The 20,747-nt window shown below is 36.6% G+C and overlaps 1 protein-coding gene across 1 annotated transcript; it reads left to right on the top strand.

The window, feature by feature from the left end:
- Window positions 1-9,726: 9,726 nt before the first annotated feature.
- LOC110786853 (uncharacterized) lies at window positions 9,727-15,629 on the top strand. The gene is made up of 9 exons (XM_021991428.2): window positions 9,727-10,064; window positions 12,571-12,691; window positions 12,778-12,890; window positions 13,640-13,765; window positions 13,846-13,966; window positions 14,058-14,142; window positions 14,829-14,942; window positions 15,049-15,088; window positions 15,226-15,629. The coding sequence occupies exons 1-9, from the start codon at window positions 9,882-9,884 to the stop codon at window positions 15,376-15,378; spliced, it is 1,056 nt and encodes a 351-aa protein (XP_021847120.1). The 5' UTR covers window positions 9,727-9,881; the 3' UTR covers window positions 15,379-15,629.
- The last annotated feature ends 5,118 nt before the right edge of the window (window positions 15,630-20,747 follow it).

The raw sequence follows: 20,747 nt of genomic DNA, 5'->3' as shown, positions 1-20,747 counted from the left end.
TGATCAAAATCCCTCATTAAATCTCTCTTCTGAGCAAGAGAACGAAAACCCTTCATCTTCAGCTCCAACTTTTCAATCCCCAGTTTTACAAAGCCACGTTGCATCACCTACAATGGCCAATTCAGCCGGTGCCCCTTCCACTACCACTTCATCTTCGCCTTCAAATAATCCTGGAAAAACTTCAATCACTGTCTTCTCCTCTTCCCTGTCTTCCCAACAACTCAATGAAAAAAACAACCATGGAGAGAAAACCCCAATTCCCTCGCCTTCGCAAGCAACGAGCATCAAGGAGAGCCAAAGCTCGCCCCCCAACTCCATCATCACCCCCACCGCTTTCATCCCCATCACCCATCAATGCAGCAACTCCACCCCCACTGTCTCCACCATCAACTCCGACCAACTTCAACAACTTGGAGAATCACAATGCGGGGAACTCCAGAACTTCCCTAATGTTTCGACTTCCATTCTCTCCTTACAACCTGCAGAAACCGATAACTCGAAGAACCAAACCTCTCGACCCGACAGCCAACCCATTCATTCCACCAAGAAGCTCATCAGCGCCGACGCTCCGACTCCCATGGGCATCGATAGAAACACCTCCTACTCCACAAAAGATTGCATTAATGCACAGTTCTCTTCTCCGTCTTCAGGAGTTCCAAACACGATCCTCCAACTTGACCAACCCACCAACCAACCTTTCCCTGAAACAACCAATTCAACCTACTCCACCCGCTCTTCTTCCACAACCATTCATTCCACCTCCAAGAAACCCAGCAGACTATGCATTGGAGTCAAATCCAGTAGAACTAGACTTAGAACGTCTAGCAAACCATACGACAACTTACTCGATCCAAAAAGGGGTAGTGGGTGTCAAGCTAGAACTCCATTACTGGGGAGTGATCAATGGAGGGGAGAAGGAGATACAGGCAATGGTGTCACCCCTCAAGATGAAGGACATTGTGCTGATGGAGATGCTACCGAAGTGGAAAGACTGGGAGGGATTCTTTCCATGGATTCCAGTCAATGATCTCAAAGTTTCAGGTTTCACCCCTTCTTCTTTTCCTGACCTTAATATGAAGATTGTAATTTGGAATATTAGAGGTGCTACTAAGAATGAGTTTATTCCTTATGCTTGGGATGTCATTAACAATCACAAACCATCCATTTTCATTCTACTTGAAACTAAAAATAATGAAGACAGAGCCAATTGTGTGGCTAAACACTTAGGTTTTGATAAAGTCTTGGTTGTGCCAGCTGAAGGCAGAATGGGTGGGCTTTGGATGTTCTATAATCCTCATGTTGTTTCTCTTATCATGCACACTGAAAAAACCCCTAATTACTTTCATGCCCTGTTTAAACTCAACCCATCTCAACCTGAAGTTCTTATTACTGGTGTTTATGCCCCAAGCACTAGCACTAAGAGACATGAGCTGTGGGCAGACCTAAAATCCTCTCTCCCTCCTCCTACTACCCCTTGGTTAGTTTTAGGAGATCTTAATGAGGTGACAAGTCAAGCTGAAAAGTCTGGGGGAAGAAGGTTTGTGGGAAGTCAATGTGCTGACCTTAATGTGCTTGCTGATGCTGCGTCTTTGGTTGATCTTGGGTTCAATGGGAACCCGTTCACCTGGAGCAATGCTCGTGAAGGCATGGATTTGATTTGTGAACGTTTGGACAGGGCTCTTGCTAATCCAAGCTGGATTAACACTTATCCTCATACTCAGGTATTACATTTACCTAAAATCTATTCTGATCACTGTCCCCTTTTAGTCAATATTTTTCCTGAAAAATTAGCTGGTCCCTTTCCCTTTAGATGCAAAGAACTATGTCTTTCTCATGAAGCTTTTAAGGATTATTTTCTTAGTAATTGGACAGCTGCTGATATGAATTTTATAGCTGGCCGCAATAATTTTCTGAGTTCTATCCAGAGTTGGAACACCAACATTTTTGGGAATTTAAGAAAACAAAAATCTTATCTGCTGAAAAGAATTGATGGTTGTCAAATTAGTTTGGCTAAACGTTTTTCCCAGTTCATTTTTGACCTTGAAAAGAAACTTCTTTTTGAACTTAAAAATATTTATCAGAAAGAAAGAATCATTTGGGCTCAAAAAGCTGGGTTGAATTGGAGAAAGTATGCTGATTGGAATACTAAATACTTTCATACTATTGCTAAAGTTAAAAAGTCTAGAAGTAAAATTCTTTGTTTAAAAAATGATGATGATACTTGGATTCATGACCAGAACATGTTGAAATCTATGGCTAGAGATTATTTTATTAAGGTTTTTACTTCCTCTCACTTTTCTAGCCCTAGAATCATGCAGATTCCCAATTCGTTATTTATTATTCCTAGTTCTGATGTTAGTTTTTTAAATAGCTGCCCTTCTGCTGAGGAAATTAAAGATGTTTTATTCCAAATGAACCCTATTAAAAGCCCAGGACCTGATGGTTTACAGCCTCTTTTCTTCCAAAAGTTTTGGAATGATTTAAATGTTTCTATCACTCCTTTTGTGCAAAGATGTTTTACTTCAAGTACTATTCCCCATAACATTAATAATTCCTATCTTTGCCTGATTCCTAAAACTAATATTCCTTGTTGTATGAAAGAATTCAGGCCTATTGGGCTTTGTAATTCTATTTATAAACTGATTACTAAAATTATTTCAAATAGACTTAAGCCCCTGCTCCCCAATCTTATCAGCCCCTTGCAGTCAAGCTTTGTCATGAATAGAACCATTGATGAAAATGTGATTATCATCAAAGAAATTGCTCATATTTTTAATAAGGCCAGTTTTAAATCAAAATGTATGGCCCTTAAGATTGATTTAAGTAAAGCCTTTGATAGTATTGAATGGAGTTTTATTCATGACACTCTCCATTGGTTTAATCTCCCTTCTTCCATGATCAAATTAATCATGAGTTGTATCACTACCTCTTCTATTTCTGTTCTTTGGAATGGTCAAATAACAGATAGTTTTCTTCCTACAAGAGGGATTAGGCAAGGTGACCCCTTATCCCCATATATTTTTGTTCTTTGCCTTGAAAGATTATCTCACATGATAGAAAATAATGTTCATAATAAAAATTGGAAACCTCTTAAACTGTCTAAGGATGTGTCTATCTCTCACCTGTTTTATGCTGATGATGTGTTCCTCTTTGGGTCTGCCACCATTTCTAACATGAAAACGATGCTTGAGACTCTTCATTCTTTTGGCCAAATGTCAGGTTTACAAGTTAACTTCTCTAAATCTTCTCTTATTTTTCCTAAAAAAATGAATCATAATGTTCGTTGTAATATTAGGAATGAGTGCACCTTCAAAGACACTACCACCTTTGGGAAATATCTAGGTTGTACTATCTCTCCTACTAGACTTAAGAAAGCTGACTTCTTCAATCTTTTAGACAAAACTTCTAGCAAAATTAGGGGTTGGCAAGCAAAACTCTTGAATATGGCTGGCAGATGCACCCTCATTAAGTCTGTTCTTAATGCTTATCCTCTTTATGTGATGCAAACTTCTGTGCTCCCTGTCACTATGATTCAAGATCTTGAAAGCAAATGTAAAAGGTTCCTCTGGAACAGAGTGGATAGATCTAGATATGTGCCTAGAACCAACTGGAATAGGGTGTGTGATCCTATTAATAAAGGGGGTCTAGGTATTAGAGATTTAAAAAGATGGAACCTTTCCTTTATGGCTAAATTAGGGTGGAAAATTCTTACTCAACCTGACAAACTTTGGGTTAAAATCCTTACTTCTAGATACCTTAAAACTTCTAATTTTTTGGACTGTCTCTCTAACCCTAATTCTTCTATCATCTGGAAGGATATCCTCAAAGGAAGAGAGATTCTAAAAAAAGGAATTATTATAAGGATTGGGGATGGGAAAGATACCTCTCTTTGGTACCACCATTGGGTGGGTGACTGCCCTATTTATCTTCTTCCTAACATTGTTATTCCTGATTCCATAGCTCACTTAAGAGTTTCTCATATCATCTCTAATAAACAATGGGATTTGTCTAGAGTAGAACACCTGCTTCCTCCTTGTATTTGTAATCTTATCAAAGCTACCCCCCTTCCTACTCTTACTGATTGTGTTGACTCTATCAGTTGGAGACTTGATAATAAGGGCTCTTTCACCATTAAATCTGCTTATCACTCCTCCTCTAACTCTGACCTCAGTCAATGTTTGATTAATGTCAACTGGAAAAAACTGTGGAAAATTAGTGTGCCATACAAGTACAAAATGCTTTTGTGGAATGTCTGTCATTCTATTCTCCCTGTTGCCCTAACTCTTTCTCACAAAATTTCTAATTTTGACCCTATTTGTATTCGATGCTGTAATTCTACTGAAGATAATATTCACCTTTTCAGAACTTGCCATAGTTCTTCCATGTTCTGGTCTATGATTTTCCAATACCACTCTTCCTCTTTTGATCTGAATTTACAGTCTTTTTACTCTTTAAACTGGCATGATTGGATTTCTTTCAATTTAAGTGGGTGTACTGAATGGCAAATGGTGTTTACTATGGCTATATGGCACATTTGGTCCTATAGGAATAATGCAGTTTTCAATCAAAAAATGGAAAACTGCTTAACTTTTTATAATAAATTCTGGGCCGATCTCAACTTTACTAACAATATTGTTCAGTCTAAAGACCCAGTCATCAGGAATAGTTCTACTGCAGTCAGAATTTGGGCCCCTCCTCAGAAGCAGTTCTTCAAACTCAATACTGATGGTTCTTGGTTAGATATTAACAATGCTGGGGGTGGAGGAGTCATTAGATGCAGCAAAGGAATATGGCAAATTGGATTTTCTTCCCATTTCAGCAGTATAGGTGCTGCTGCTGCTGAGCTCACTGCTATCAAAGAGGGTCTCCTTATCGCCTGGGAAAGGAAGATGACCCACCTGGAGTTGGAAACTGATGCTGAAGCTCTAAAGTTCATGCTGAATCATCCTCAAAGCTACAAGGATCATCATCTCTCTTCGATCATCACGGACATTACCTCTCTTTTCCAGAGAAACTGGGTGGTTATTATTCTCCACGTGAAGAGAGATGCTAATAAGATTGCTCATGGTCTTGCGGAGATTGGGAGAAAGATGAAATCAATGAAGATATACCACTTTCAACCTCCAACTTCTTTAGTTCATGACTACGAGATGGAGATGGTTACTGAGGAAGCTTCGACTGTCTAGCTTGGTTAGTCTCGGGTTGCAGTATATAAAGAAGAATGTCAATGGAACTAACATCCTTTTTTTTTGGTTTGTTTATATTATAACTTTTGTAAGCCTGGTCTTAATTTGAGAATGGTACCAATATTGGTTTTTGTGATGGTACCCTTCCCTTGTTGGCTTCTATGTATGACCCTAAACTTTGAGGTTTAATCCTCAGTTGGTAATATATTTCCTATTTCTGCATTAAAAAAAAAAATACATTAGTGACTTCGTATACGAGAGAAAGTTTTATTAGTTGATGTATATTGTTTACAAGGATAGATTATAACATATAAAGTGTATATTATTCTCACACAACAAATGAGTTAAAAGGTCCCATAAATGAACACAAATAGAAAAATGTACCTAATTTAAAAGATACCACAGGTTTTTATTTATTTATTTATTATTGTTTGGGTTATGGAGGAGGGGCAGAACGTTGAAATCTCACAAATTTCAAGGTGAGTTTAACTTCCATTAACACTTTAACAGAAATATTTATTTAAACTGGATTAAATCTCGTGTATGCACGGATATTTTAAAATTATTTGACTAAAATATTTATCTCCCTCATAATTAATAAATGTTAGACGTACTCATTTAATCATTTAATACGGAGTTTGCAATTTTCTCCTATTACTATGCATATTTTATATGCTTGATATGCTAATTCACCAAAATATTAATATAACGTTTGACTGAATACCAAAAATCATTTTCAGAAAACTGTTATTATGTGACATATATTATTTCCATGTACATAAACAAATTTTTTTTTTCATACATAAACATTAAATAAAAAAGGATAGAAAATAAAATAATAAATAAATAGAGAGTTTTTTAGGAAAATAGTTTCGGCGGGAAAAATTTACACCGGGAAGTAACATGTGTTATACTTATTCCTTGTGTTTGTTTTAGTACGATGTAATAGATTAATAACTCTAAAACAAGATAGATGCCTAATTATATTTTCCTATTGAGCAATAAGCATCGACTAACCTGAATTATCATTCTACATGAAAAATGGAAGCATTTTCCTATTGTCTACTGTTAAGAAATAACGAGGAAGCTAGTATAAATCCATCTCAAATATGTTTTTACAAAAACATATCACCCCACTAAACGACAAAATAGGCTAAAGACAAACGCTAAAGGACAAAATCTTTTTTTTTTGAAAAATAAAATCCGTTTTTTAAAAATGGCATCTGTTTTTGAAACATTGCATTCATTTTTCCAAAATGGCATATGTTTTTGAAAAATGGCATTTGTTCTTTGAAAATGGCACATGTTTTAATGCTTGTCTTATACCTATTTTGTCGTTTAGTGGGGTGATATGTTTTTGTAAAAACATATCTGATATGGCCGCCCTCAAGAAATAACATGTATGATTTGACAATTGCTCTTTAATTTTTTATTGCATGTCAATTGTCTAAGTATTGGAGTACTTAGAGGGCGGAGAGGCTCATCTCAGAGATGTATTTAGCAAATACATCTTACCCCACAAACGACGAAATAGGGATAAGACAAACATCAAGACAGATGCCATTTTTCAAAAACGATGTCATTTTTCTTAAATCGATGCCATTTTTCAAAAACCGATAGCATTTTTCCAAAAAAATAATTTTGTCCTTTAGAGTTAGTCTTTAGTCTATTTTGTCGTTTCGTTGGCTGATATATTTTTGTAAAAACATATCAGACATGGGAATATGCTTCCTCGGAGTACTCATCATGGTTGATGGTTTAAATGTCCCAGTTCAAAAATTGTGAGGTAAACAAGTGTAATATGTTTTAACTTTTTTTCTTTTCGTGTGACGAATTTTTCTTCCTCAAAAGATTATTGTTTTTTGTCTCATTTAAGGGAAAAGATTTATTTAATTTTGCAGGAAAAAATGTTTTGTCGATGGAGATTTGTGTGGTGTCGCAATAGATATCAGTTCTACGTCTCAATCAATTGAATCAAAATTTTATTCAATTTCAAAATTACAATAGATCGAAAGACCCCTCCATTGAAGGTTATATCAAACAACAACGTGAAAGCGGGTAAAGCCGTAAAGGAGATGTTCGACATTCAACGATCATAGTTTTTGCTAAAAATGAGTTTTATCTGATTCGATTTGTTATATATTTGATAGATTCAGATCTTTTCGTAGATGTCGTATGACTTCTTTTTATCGAAGAATTGATTTGAGTTGTTTAAAAACCATATTCTTTGTCAATAATCAATATACCACATTTGATTGCATATGGGGACATTTTAATTGGGTTGATTATTTCATGGTGATATATATAATAATACATTAAAAAGCATCTCTCATAATATAATGTACCATGTGACGTACAACTCTCTTATCACTAGAAAATGTCACGTCATCTCCTTAACAAAGATTATGTATCACATATAACATTCATTGAAAATTTCTTCCATTAAGATTTGAACATGGGACCAGTCACAAGAAAAGTTGATATCTTACCATCTTAGCCAACCATTAAATATGATCTTCATTTCACATAAATACGTATAACTTGGAACATCCAAGTGTATAACATACACAGCACAATAAATGATTATTAAATAAAGTAGTAAACCGGGGCAACGCCCTGGCCAAACACTAATTTGTATAAAATACAAGATAAATGTATAGCAGAGATTTCAACCAGACTAGCCAAACCCTCATTTCCCCGTCAACTTATGTTGATTTAGACTTTGGACATGTTCTTTATGACATAGTTTCAGCTCAATTAGTCCAGTTCAGCTTCATCCAGTCCAGTTCAACTCCATTCAGTCCAGTTCAAATGAACGGCTTTGTATTCATCTTCGTCTTAATAATCTTATTATCTTATTTATTATTATTTATTATAATATTAAAAATTGCTATTATTATATTGCAATATTCATCTTTATGTACTTATTATTTTTATTATTATTATTATTATTATTATTATTATTATTTATTAAATATTATTTATTATTATGAATTACTAATTGTTAATTAATAATTAGTTAATTACTACTACTTCTTATTATTTATTTATTAGAATAATCAATTATTTATTATTTACTATTTAATTTATTATTGTATTATTGAATTAGTATTATTTATTATTTATTAGTTACTAAGTACGGAGTATTGTTTATTATTTATTAGTACGTATTTTATTATTCATTATATATTTATTAATTTAGTTTCATTCATTTCAGCTTCATTCAGTCCAGTTCAGCCAATTAAATCTCAGAAGAACACGACCTTTGTGTTGGTTCACTTGATTTTGACTGAAATTAAATTATCTGTATTATTTATTATTTATTCATTATATATTTATTATATTTCCTTTTATTTCAGCTCCATTCAGCCCTGTTCATCCAATTAAATATCAAAAGAACATGACCTTGTTTAGTTCATTTGTTTTTGACTGAAATTAACTTATCTGAACTTATTTTCCTCTTAATATACTCGACCCGTTTTGACTTTTTGCACTATTCACATAATTTACTTTGACCCTATTTTATTTATAGTATATGAAAACAAATGTTAGTATATACTCCGTAATATATTGTTGGCTTCTTCTTAATATATATTTTCATAAGTTTTTTATAATATGCAGTTAAAGAAATTGGTGGTCAAAGTTGTGCATTGGCAAGCGTGTCCGGTCAAAATAGGTCGAGTATTAAGGGACGAAGGGAGTAATAATTTTGGCTTGTTTATTTGTGTTGTTAAATTATCTAAAAAACTCATAATCTAAAATAAGCTCTGCTTCGTTCGACATGTTTGCTATAAAACTTTCCCACTCTAAAATGTGCATCTAGTGCTTAGCATAATATTTTTAATTTTCTTTTGGGATGCGAACTAGCATACGGGAAAATGGGAAATATAAATTACAAATGGGGGGAGGGGATATGAATCACTGATCTATTTTACATATGCCTTTGGTCTTAAACACTAAACTCATACCTTAATGGTTTAGCACAAAAGACTTATAATTAAAGAAACGAGACACGTCACAACCAACAATAGAAAAGGCACAACAGGGACACACTGAGTGCAAGACATGGAACATAGTGTGCGTGTCGGATGTGCGCAAGTCACTTTAAAAAAAAAACACATTGAAGTATTATTCCACACGACAAAGTAAATGAAATTTGGATATGACACTTTTTGTTTGTGCACGGAGAGCTACAAGGACAATGGTATAAACGAGATACAATCTCATCCTCTCCGAATTAGGCACCATCCTAAGACTTTAACTGACTAAAAGACTTTAATCGACATCCATAACTTTGACGAGTAGACACAACATGACATGGCACGATGGACATGTGGGCTCAGAAAGCCCTATTCTTCAGGGTATGACACGTAGCCTAGCGGGCATTCCATACACCGGAAATATACAACCCCACTCCACGCGGACTCAACCCGAGGTACGATTTTGGAACACAGCCCATGCCCATTTTTAACTTTGTGACAAGACTCGTAACTTCGTACTAGTTCGTAAGACGAGTAAAGGCCCATTAAAGTTGCTCGGAAATCAGATTCAGATACTTCATACTTCTCTTTCCATCTCTTCTTTCCATCAATCCTCAAATTGGGAAGGAAAAGCAGAAGAGAGGGGCGTGAGTCAACTGAACAGCACAAATTCAGTCGCACAACATCACCAAAAACTCAAACCAAATCTGAAACAATGGGAGAAGAAGATGGAAGTGTCGATGCGCAGAAGATGAAAAGAATCGCAGCAGCTGCATACGAATATGAGAAGGACCCAAAATGGGCTGATTATTGGTCCAACATTCTCATCCCTCCTAATATGGCTTCTCGTTCTGATGTCGTTGATCACTTCAAGCGCAAATTCTACCAGCGTTACATCGTATTTACCCTTTCTCAATTTCAATTTTTTTTTGTTTGTAATTTGCTGCTTTTGATTCGGAATTCTATGTTCAACTTTTAATTAGTTTAGTTTATAGCATGTGGGTAATTTCCAATTTGATATTTTTAGTTGTGGTTTTGCTGATTTTGAGGGTTTTGGTTGTTGGGGGTTTTCAGAATTTCGTACTTAGGTTCAATTTGCCTTTGCTTGGATTTGAAGGATACACTGCAATTTTATTTTGTAGTTCGATTTTGATTATACGTGATCTTTAGTTTTTACTTTGGTGGTGGTTTGCATGTTTTATTTTATCTAATGGCGTTTCTAAATATTCAATTGGTGGGAGTTGGGAGAATTAAGGGTTTTAGGAAACCTTTGATTGTATACCTTGTATTATTGTCTAGAGTTTGGGTACAAATATTGTTGTACGGAGCATGTGTTGTTTAATTACACACAGTTCAAGAGTGTTATAGCAAACTTCGATATCCACTTGTGAGCTGCTTTCAATGAAGTTACTTGATTATTTCCTTCTATGGGGGAAAGTTTATTGATTTTGGCACTGTTTGGATTTGCCTATTGTGGAATTTGTATATCCTTTATTTTTGATCTATTTTAAGTGATGTATGTCCTCATTAACACTTGAATCACAAAGAAAAGTTAGTTTTCACGTTTAACCATTTTTGAATCAACCACCTAATGATAACATCATAATCAATTGCAAATTTCCTGGTAATCATGGTTGGCAATTATTCATTGGGCGCATCAATTCATGCTTGTTTCCTGAGCCTGTAAAAAATATCTGAATTTGTTGGCAATTTGGCATAGACATAGAAAATGCGCCTGAAGATTGGAACCAATATTGAAGCTTTCTCGACAATATGTTAAAATGAGTATCAAAGTATGAGGCAGTGCAAAGGATAATTATTGAAATGGCTTTCATGTTGTCTTATTCTGTCTTTCCGTATCTTAGTTGCGTAGTTAGAGTCCACGTCGGGTAATTAAAATGATACGTGGAGCCTGAGACTGGGCACAAAATTGCTTGTATGTGCTATTTAGTTACACACAATTTCCCTTAAGAGTGTTAATAGCAGACTTCGATATCGACTTGTGAGCTGCTTTTGATGAAGTTATTTGATTATTTCCTTCTATGGGGCAAAGCTTCTTGCTTATTTTCATTGTTTGGGTTTGCCTATTGTGGAATTTGTATATCCTTTACTTGCGATCCAGTTTCAGCTATGTATGTCCTCATTAATCTTGAACTACAAAGACAGTTCATTTTCATGTTTGTCCATGTTCAAATCGACCACTTGATGATAACATCATATTCAGCTGGAAACTTTCTGGTAATCATAGTTGACATGGTGGTGAAATGCATTCAATTGTTTGTTCGGTGCATGTTTCCTGAACCTGCAATAGAGACTTGTTTTGTTGGCATAGACCTGGAAAATGCGCCTAAAAGTGGTACCGATATTGAAGCTTTCCTGACAGAAGTCAAATTTGCATAGTGAAGATAGGGTATGTAGAATAATGAAAAGAAATACGAAGTATGTTGAAACGAGCCTCGAAGTATGACACAGTGTAACAATAAGGCAGTGCTAGAATAGTTATCGAAATGCCTTTCTTGTTGTCTTATTTTATCATGCCATATCTTAGTTGCATAGTTAGAGTCCACTTTTGGGCCATCAAAAAGATTGGCTGTTTTGCTACTTTCTTCTTTGTTTCTGGGCTTGACATTCGCTACGTGCAGCCTGAATGCATGAAGTACAGCCATTAATCACATTAAAGACTTCACCAATTTACAGGGAATTGAATAGGTTCCCTATAAATACGATGCGGGTTTCTTGTGATTTATAAGCCATTATCATTTGTAACTTTCTAGAACCATTGGAGACCCAATCTCTTGGTTTGATATCGTTGAAGCGCATGCTTTAAGGAGCTACCCATGTGGATAATCTAGCTGTCAATGTATATCCTTTTTGCTTTGACGACGGAAGTTGAAGCTTGATAGTCTTTCTTCCTTTTGGGGGTAAAAGGTGGAGTGGTCAGGTGTTTGATCTTGGCAATGTGCCAATGTGACTGGGTGCTAAAGTTTCTTTTTCATTTTGAAATTAAATTTTGTTTCAAGCAAGGGTTTGGATAGACTAACAAGGAGAATACAGTTATGTTTTTTTTTTCTTTGCGTTATGACGGACCCTATTAATGAAGAGGCAGACTCTCTCAAATTGAATCACATTCTGTGGAATTATTGTACCAACTGTATGAAAGAAACATGATGAGTTTTTGTTGTCTGTGACTCTTTGGTGCTTTGTCCAACTTCTGCATTATAGAAATGTGAAGGACATAGTTGGCTCCCCTATTATTATTTTCTTTCTATCCCCTGTTATATGTCTGTTTTTGGGATGAAAAATCTGTCATGTTTCCTGCATCTTGTTTCTTTTCTCTGTTACACTTTATTTACCTTTTCCATTAACCCAATCTTGATGTTATTTGGATGCCACTGAATTCTTAGGACCCTGGTCTTATTGTTGAGCCAATGTCTTCAACTGGTTCCTCTCAGCCAGCAAGGCAAACATCATCTTCTTCGTCAACATCAACGCCTACAAGTGATCAAACAAGATCTCGTAGCTCAGGTATGCCATTGAAGTGAAGTACTTGTAGTTACTTCACAGCTGTCAAAAATACTGTAATTACATCGATAGGGACATCCTTTTTTCAGGTACTAGTACTAGAACCTCTGGATCTGGAACATCAACAACTCCCACTCCTGGTCCAGCTCCGACTGCAATGCGCTGGGATAAGCAGACCATACAATTTTCTGTGAATGCTTGGGTATGCAAATTAGTCAAAGACCTGTAAAATGTGTGTACCTTGTGTATAGCCAGTTAGCCTCATCAGGCTGCTTCTTGTTAGCAATCTGTGTTATTTTCTCCCCTTCCCAAGTCAAATTTTGAAAGAGATAAACTACAGACAATCACTTTTCTTAGATGTTAGGTTAATCATTTTTATATTTATGTGGTTCCATGAATCCATGGCTGCGACTCCTTTTTATATGCCGGTCCATGATACTAGAAATAGAAGTTAGCAAAATACTACTCCCTCCGTTTCGTAATATTCTACTCACTTTCTGTTTTCGGGTGTTTTATAAAGTTCTACTCACTTCTACTTTATTCTAATTTTGGTAAACACCTTTTACCATCTTTCCCCATTTCCTCACAATATTTACACCTTTCTACTCGTTATCTCTTATTTACCCACCTTTTCCTTACATCTACCCACCTTTTTATATTCTCTTTCTTACTTTATCCACCTTTTTCCCACACCCACCACTTTTCTCAAACTTTCATAGAACAAGACTCAGTAGTAGAACATTGCGAAACGGAGGTAGTATATAGTTGCAACTTTTTTTTGGTAATTTGTTATGACATTTGTAACTATGGAACCATTTGTATTTTGTTTAAGAAAGATAACTCTATTATCTTCCTTTTACGCGTACTTTCCTGTCTGACTTGAAGCTTAAACCATTACTAAATGCAGTGTCTATTTGATGGTGTAAAAAACTTTTTACCTTTTCGGTGCAGGTGTTTGTGTTGGCTGTACTTTCAGTCTTTCCCCTCATTCCTGCAAATCTTTCAAACAGGGCTTATCGCCTATCTTTATTGGGCACTGCGTGTTCGTCATTATATTCCCTGTACTCACTATATGGGGTAAGCACATTTTAGTTTCCTCTCATTACCTCTATCTGGTTGACTACTCTGCTTTTTAACCACTATGTTTTTTTGTGCAGACCCCTAGAGCTTGGAATATGCAGGCTGTTCAAATGTGGTTGCAGTCAATACTTGCGACGAAGGATTTTATCTACTTTATCTACTCCCTCATGTTTGTCACATCGAACATTTGCCTCAGATGTGAGTATCAGTCTATTGTTTGATAGGTAATGCACACGTGTATTTCACTATTATGGTTTTGATGACTTGCTAATGTCAAAATCTCTTGCAGTTGCTTTGATTCCTATTCTCTGCCGATCCCTAGAGCATGTTGCCAAGTTTCTAAGGCGTAATTTCAGTAGTTCTACCTTATACAGGTAGGGGATTCTCATCTTCAGATTCTTCACACTTGATTCATAAAATGCATGCTACTTATCTGAAACGTCTTAGTTTGATTGGCTATTTGGCTACAACCAAGCAGCTTCATTTAAATTGGCACTGAGTCTTGCTGATCTAGATTTCAGAGTTTAAAGTCTAGTTTAGGCTCTGTAGCAATAGGTGACCTGCTGATGGATTGTTGGTTTCACTGTTTGATTGATTGAGCCCTTATTTGAGCAGAAGCACGATTTAATTAGTTGATGTTGAGGATTAACCGAGGTTATGGTCGAAGTCTTCGTTTTTGCCTTTTTAGATTTGGTGCAAGGCTTTCTTTTGGACCACCATTGTTACATTGTGGGGTCATGGCAAGTTGGGATTTGCTTAAGCTTTTGTGTTCGCATTTTGAAAAGTGATAACAGCTTCATTGGAGCTTTACCCAAACTACTAAAACAGTAGCCTTCATCAAGGAAACATCGTGGTCGGCTTGGTTTTATAGATTATTGTATGTACTAAGGTTTGGTGTAACTTACTTTCCATTCATCACTTAAACTGCTTTTAGTCCTCCCTTTCAAGTATTCCTGGAGCAGACCTTTTTTAGTAGATTATGGCGTTTTCTGAAAGAGTTGAAGAAGAGATTGTTTTTTGGGTGAGGCCTTATGACTTAACCTCTGCTGTTACTGAACAGAAAATACTTGGAAGAGCTTTGTGTATGGGTGGAATCTAATGCTACCACCCTCAGCATTTTGTCCTCACATGCTGAAGTTGGACTTGGTTTTCTTCTCATCATCTCCTTATTCTCGTAAGTTAACTTTTCTTTCCATCACTCTTCCCCTTGTCAAATCTCTCCGTTCTCTCTTCCATTTTATTCCATCGACCAATAACCTTCTTGTTTGTTACCCTTGCAGATGGCAGCGCAACTTCATCCAAATTTTCATGTATTGGCAGGTATATTACATAACTTTGTCGTTTTTGTGAAGTTGTGTAATTGTAGAATATTTGGTAACTTTGAAATGCGTGGCTGCGATAGCCCTTCACATATGTATGTAATGGAAGCTAACAATGTGCCTGAATTTTGTATGCAGCTGTTAAAGCTCATGTATCACGCCCCTGTTACTGCTGGTTATCACCAAAGTGTATGGACTAAGATTGGAAGGAGCGTCTCCCCTGCCATTCATCGCTATGCACCCTTCCTTAACACACCCCTTTCTGTCATTCAGAGATGGTGGCTCAGGTAGACGAGGTTACTCAGTGACCTCGTATGTGTTCAACATTTCAAATGCTTCAATTGTTTTGTTTTGGGGGGATCTGTAACTATAGTTTCTCTTTTTGTCGTAGTACGTACTACAATATCCAACCTGGATCGACTGATTTTAGATAATATTTTTGGGAAAGTTTCAGTTTACTAGTCTTTGATGAGAATTTTAACATACCAGAGGATAATCTTTGAGATTTTTACTACACAAATTGATGTCATTTGTTGGTTTCACCTCGCGTTAATTCCAGTTAATCTATTTTTGTTTCAACAATGGCACTGTTCAAGAAATTACCATTTACCACAATCGCTCTATTTTTGTTTACTGTTGTTCGAATAATCCATCATCTTTCTTTTGCTACGAATAAATAATAATCCTTTGAATTACAGTATAACGCTAATGCCTTCTACGGTTTTGCAATAGACATGCTGTGTTCTCTAGGACCTTATTTAAATACGTGTAAGTTTCAGATCCTATAAGTTTAGATAAGTTCCTATAGGTGAAGTAAGGTCCTATAAGTTATAACAGGGTCTTAGATCTTGTTCTTTTTTGCGTAATTTCAGTTTCAGTTCAGTTCAGGAGCATTGACAAATAACGTGCAATCTCTGCTCTTCTCATTAATTTACTCCGTATATATATTACATTGGGAAGACAATTTAGGTACTCCGTATATCTAGAATATTACAATAATAAAGAATATTACAATATTAACATAATACGCTATCGGTTACTCCGTATATATTATCGTATCATCCCCCTCAAGGTGGAGCATGAAGGTCTCGAATGCCCATCTTGTCAAGAAAAAACTCAAATTGTGTCTTTCCCAACGCTTTTGTGAATATATCTGCTAATTGTACCTTCGTCGACACGTACGACGGACAAATAATCCCTCCTTAATCCCATCACGAATAAAATGACAGTCTGCCTCAATGTGTTTCGTCCTCTCATGAAACACCGGATTCTGTGCAATATGTAATGCAGACTGACTATCACAAAACATACTCATACCTTGCTTGTGCGCTACACCCAAATCACATAGTAGTTGCTTCAACCACTTCAACTCACATGTCAATGCTGCCATCGAACGATATTCTGCTTCTGCATAGGAACGGGAAACAGTATGTTGTTTCTTGGTCTTCCAGGACACAGGAGAAAAACCAAGCAACACAAACCAACCAGTCAACGAACGACGAGTCAAAGGGCAACTCGCCCAATCTGAATCACACCAACCTTCTAACTGCAACGCACTGTCAGAACGAAGGAGTATTCCTTGACCCTGACACTTCTTCAAGTACCTTACAACTTGCAAAGCTGCCTCCCAATGTTCCTCTTTCGGGTTCTGCATAAATTGTGTCAGAATATATACGGAATATGCTAAATCTGGCCTCGTGACTGCTAAGTAGATCAAACGACCAATCAATCGCCGATACTTCTCCCCGTCTACCAACTCCGGTCCTTCTGCCAAGGTCAGTTTATGATTTTGCTCCATCGGAAAATCGGCAGGCTTCGCACCCAACAGTCCAGTTTCTGAAATAATATCCAGAGCGTATTTTATCTGACAGACATAAAATCTATGACTACTACGAGCCACCTCAAGCCCTAGAAAACATTTCAGAGCCCCCAGATCCTTCATTTTAAAGCATTCACTCAAATATGCCTTGAAACTCTCCAAGGCGAATGTATTATTTCCGGCGATAATAATGTCATCAACATAAATGAGCATTCAATTGTAACGTACCTTTGGAGAGAGTAAACAAAGAATAATCATAATATGATTGCTTAAAGCCGTATGTCTTCAGGGCCGTAGATAGCTTCTCAAGCCAACATCTAGGAGCTTGTTTCAAGCCATATAACGACTTTCTCATTCTACAAACTTTATCTGAGTTATCCTTCTGGAATCCTGGAGGTATCTTTATGTAAATTTCTTCCTCTAATTCACCATGTAAGAAAGCGTTATGAACTTCCACTTGGTGTACCTCCCATTTCTTAACTGCTGCTACTGCCAAAAAAGTACGGACCGTCGCCATTTTTGTCACTGGAGCAAATGTCTCATTATAGTCTAATCCTTCCTCTTGGTGATTTCCCAGACAGACCAAACGTGCTTTTAAACGAAGCAAGTTCCCAGTTGGAGAGTATTCAGTTCAGTTCAGGAGCATTCAGTTCAGTTGGAGAGTATTTAGTTCAGTTTCGTTCAGCTCAGTTCAACTCAAAAGAACATGACCTTATAGGTTCCAATAAGGTCCTATAAGGCCTTACAAGTTCCAATAAGGTTCTCTATAACGGTTCCAATTAAAAAATTATTATTATTATTATTATTATTATTATTATTATTATTATTCTTATTATTATTATTATTATTATTATTATTATTATTATTATTATTATTATTATTATTATTATTATTATTATTATTATTATTATTATTATTATTATTATTATTATTATTATTATAAATCAAATGCCAACAAAGTCAAATAATTTACAAATAGTTAGTGGGAAGCCGAGATACAATCTGGGCCCCCACTCCTCTGGCTATAGCAAAGCCTATCCTGGTGAAAATATGAGCAGCAGCACGAGCCCCAATGTCCCGAGTCATAGAAAACTTCTGGATCCGCTTCAGCAACACTACAACATCCTTATCCAGCTCCCCCAAAGAAGAGAAAGAGAACGGAAGAAAGCCATAACCAACGGCCCTACAACGTGCTTCGTATTTGGCCCGTTTCCGAATAGCCGCATCAGCCACAACCCGGCCCGGGACAAATCCAGCCAACCCAGATTGTGTCAAAGGGGATGATCCCGTCAAGTCGACACACACATCACAACCACGATCCCAAGAGTAGAGCAACACGTCTGATGGTCGGAGTGCCCCATCGTTCCCTCCAGATAGACCAACATCAACCTCTTTCTGCGCTGAAATCCCAGAGCGATAACAAACGTCAACAAGGGTATCCCGAACCACATTATGCCGATGTTTAATACCCACGATGCCGGCACATGACACCGCATGATCACCGAAGATGTCTCCCGCAAAGATCCTGGAACAAGCAGAACATGACGCCGTAACAGAGAACAAAGGAACCCCCAACCGGTAACACAACACACATCGGTAAGCTTTAGCATTCATCGTTTGTCCCAAACCTGATATGGGGACCGCACGAAGCCAAGCAGAGGTGTGATCTCCCTGCTGCGACTTCCACAACGCCAACTGTCGAGAAGATAAAGAGAAGGTGGATTCTGCAGATGCAGTAACCTTTGTGAAGTATATATCTGCCAGTTACTTCATGAGTTTAGGGGCAGCGACCTCACTAGGGTTACTCAGGATGTCATACTCCACCGTTCTATTATATAGACTCAACGCATCCTCAAATGCTCAACCAGGACCAACAATACCAGCATGCCGTAGAAGCTGTGACTGCAAATCAGAAGACTGCAAACGAGAAGCAAGAAAAGCATAATGACGAACATCACCTGCGGAATAGACACCAAGTCCGCCAAAGGAAAAAGGTAAGGTGGCAAGTCGCCACTGCCAATCACCAAAGCCAAGCCCTGAAGCAGTAACAATACGCTCCAAAGAAGAACGAAGAGCCTCATCGAAAGAGCGTTGAGCCGCCTCAAAGATACCAGGAGGACAAGTACGCAAAGCAAAGTAGAGCTTAGAAACACCAGTACATGCCCATTATTATTATTATTATTATTATTATTATTATTATTATTATTATTATTACTATTATTATTATTATTATTACAGATTTTTTATGAAATGCCCTTGAGGTTTGGCTTAATGCACAAAATACCCCTAAACTTTCTAGAATGCGCCAAATACCCCTGACGTATGCAATAATATATCAAAATGCCATTTTGTTTGACGGACGTCAACTCTTCGTTAGTCAGTTAATTAGTCACTCCCTCCGTATTTATTAAAGAGATACACTTGGCCGGGCACGGGTATTAAGAAGAAGAATTGAATGGAATAAAGTAATAAAACAAGTGGGGTTGAGTAGATATTTAATAAGAAAAACAAGTGGGGACCATATCATTTTAGGGAGTGGGGGTGGGGGTGGGGGTGGGGGTGAGGTGTAGATATTATTTAATTAGATGGTGGGGTTGATAAGTTACTAAAAATGACAAATGTATCTCTTAAATAAATACGGTCGGAAAAGACAAGTGTATCCCTTAAATAAATACAGAGGGAGTAAAACATATTACACCAAATATCCATGAGGTATGATATTATGCATGAAATACCCCTGCTATTGTGTTGAGTCAAAGAAAGGCTACGAGCATCACCAAAGTTTTGATAGAAGAGGTTTAGATTAAAGGTTCATAACAATCAAATGATCATGAAATTAAAACCTCAAAGAATTTATTTTATACTAGCTCTCAAACAATATTAACAGAAGGTACAAAGAGCAGACCGTGTTTGATGGTGCAAGCATGAATATATTTCACCTGTTCTAATGCACCAGCATTCAACAATGCACCAACATTCACACAAGCAGGTAAAACACTCACAATTGTTGAAGGATCAGCTGAAAATCCATCATTTTTCATTCTGGTAAATAGACACAGAGCATTGAAATATCGTTCATGGATTACAAATTCTTTAATCATTGAACTCCAAGAAACCTCGGTCTTCTCCATTACCAAGTCAAACACCTTTTTGGCAGCTTCTAAACTATTATCACATTTACTATACATATCCATCAAAGAATTCTGAACTGAAACTTGATTATCTAAGCCATTTCTAATGCCATTTTCATGGATTTGCTTCTGCCATTCAAGTACTTCAGCTCAATAGTTATGATCCTTTTCAGGCATTTCCTAGTTATACCATGAACCAAACTCGCATTCTTTAAGTTGCCTAGTTTGGAGTACATAGTCAACAATGCAGTGCTTACAGCTAAATCTGGAATAAGGCCGCTAATAACAATTATACCATGAACCAACACCCCTAATTTCAAGGATTTCAGTTTTGTGCTAGCTCTCAGAAGATTGATCAAAGAGACCGAATTTGTAATATCTTATATTTTTCTAAAATTTAGTTTTGGGACGAAACTTTTTGAAGGGGATAGATTGTAATGCCCCGTTATTTTATACTTCCTCCGTTTCTAAAAGTTCTTTACGCTTAGGAATATGTGTCCAAAATATGAAAACTTTGACCGTAAATTCTCACTATTATATACATCAAAACTTTACATGTAATATCTTGTTAGATTGGTCTCATTATGTATTTTCAGAATATCAACTTTTTATATTTTTTTCACATAGGAAATTGGATATAATAGTAGTTAAATATTGCATTGGAGTCCGTGCAAATAGTAACTGTAAAGAACTTTCTGAAACGGAGGTAG

This window comes from Spinacia oleracea, chromosome 1, assembly GCF_020520425.1.
Source record: "Spinacia oleracea cultivar Varoflay chromosome 1, BTI_SOV_V1, whole genome shotgun sequence".
Classification (NCBI taxonomy): Eukaryota; Viridiplantae; Streptophyta; class Magnoliopsida; order Caryophyllales; family Amaranthaceae; genus Spinacia; species Spinacia oleracea.
Note: the sequence above shows the minus strand (reverse complement) of the source record. Positions and strands in the feature narration are given on the sequence as shown.

What these genes read in the sequence shown, in the direction of transcription:
- LOC110786853 (XM_021991428.2), top strand. Translation starts at nt 9,882, where the DNA reads ATGGGAGAAGAAGATGGAAGTGTCGATGCGCAGAAGATGAAAAGAATC. An exon ending in CCCTGTACTCACTATATGGG is followed by an intron (nt 13,766 to 13,845) that starts GTAAGCACATTT and finishes TTTTTTGTGCAG; the next exon opens with ACCCCTAGAGCTTGGAATAT. An exon ending in CTCATCATCTCCTTATTCTC is followed by an intron (nt 14,943 to 15,048) that starts GTAAGTTAACTT and finishes TTACCCTTGCAG; the next exon opens with ATGGCAGCGCAACTTCATCC.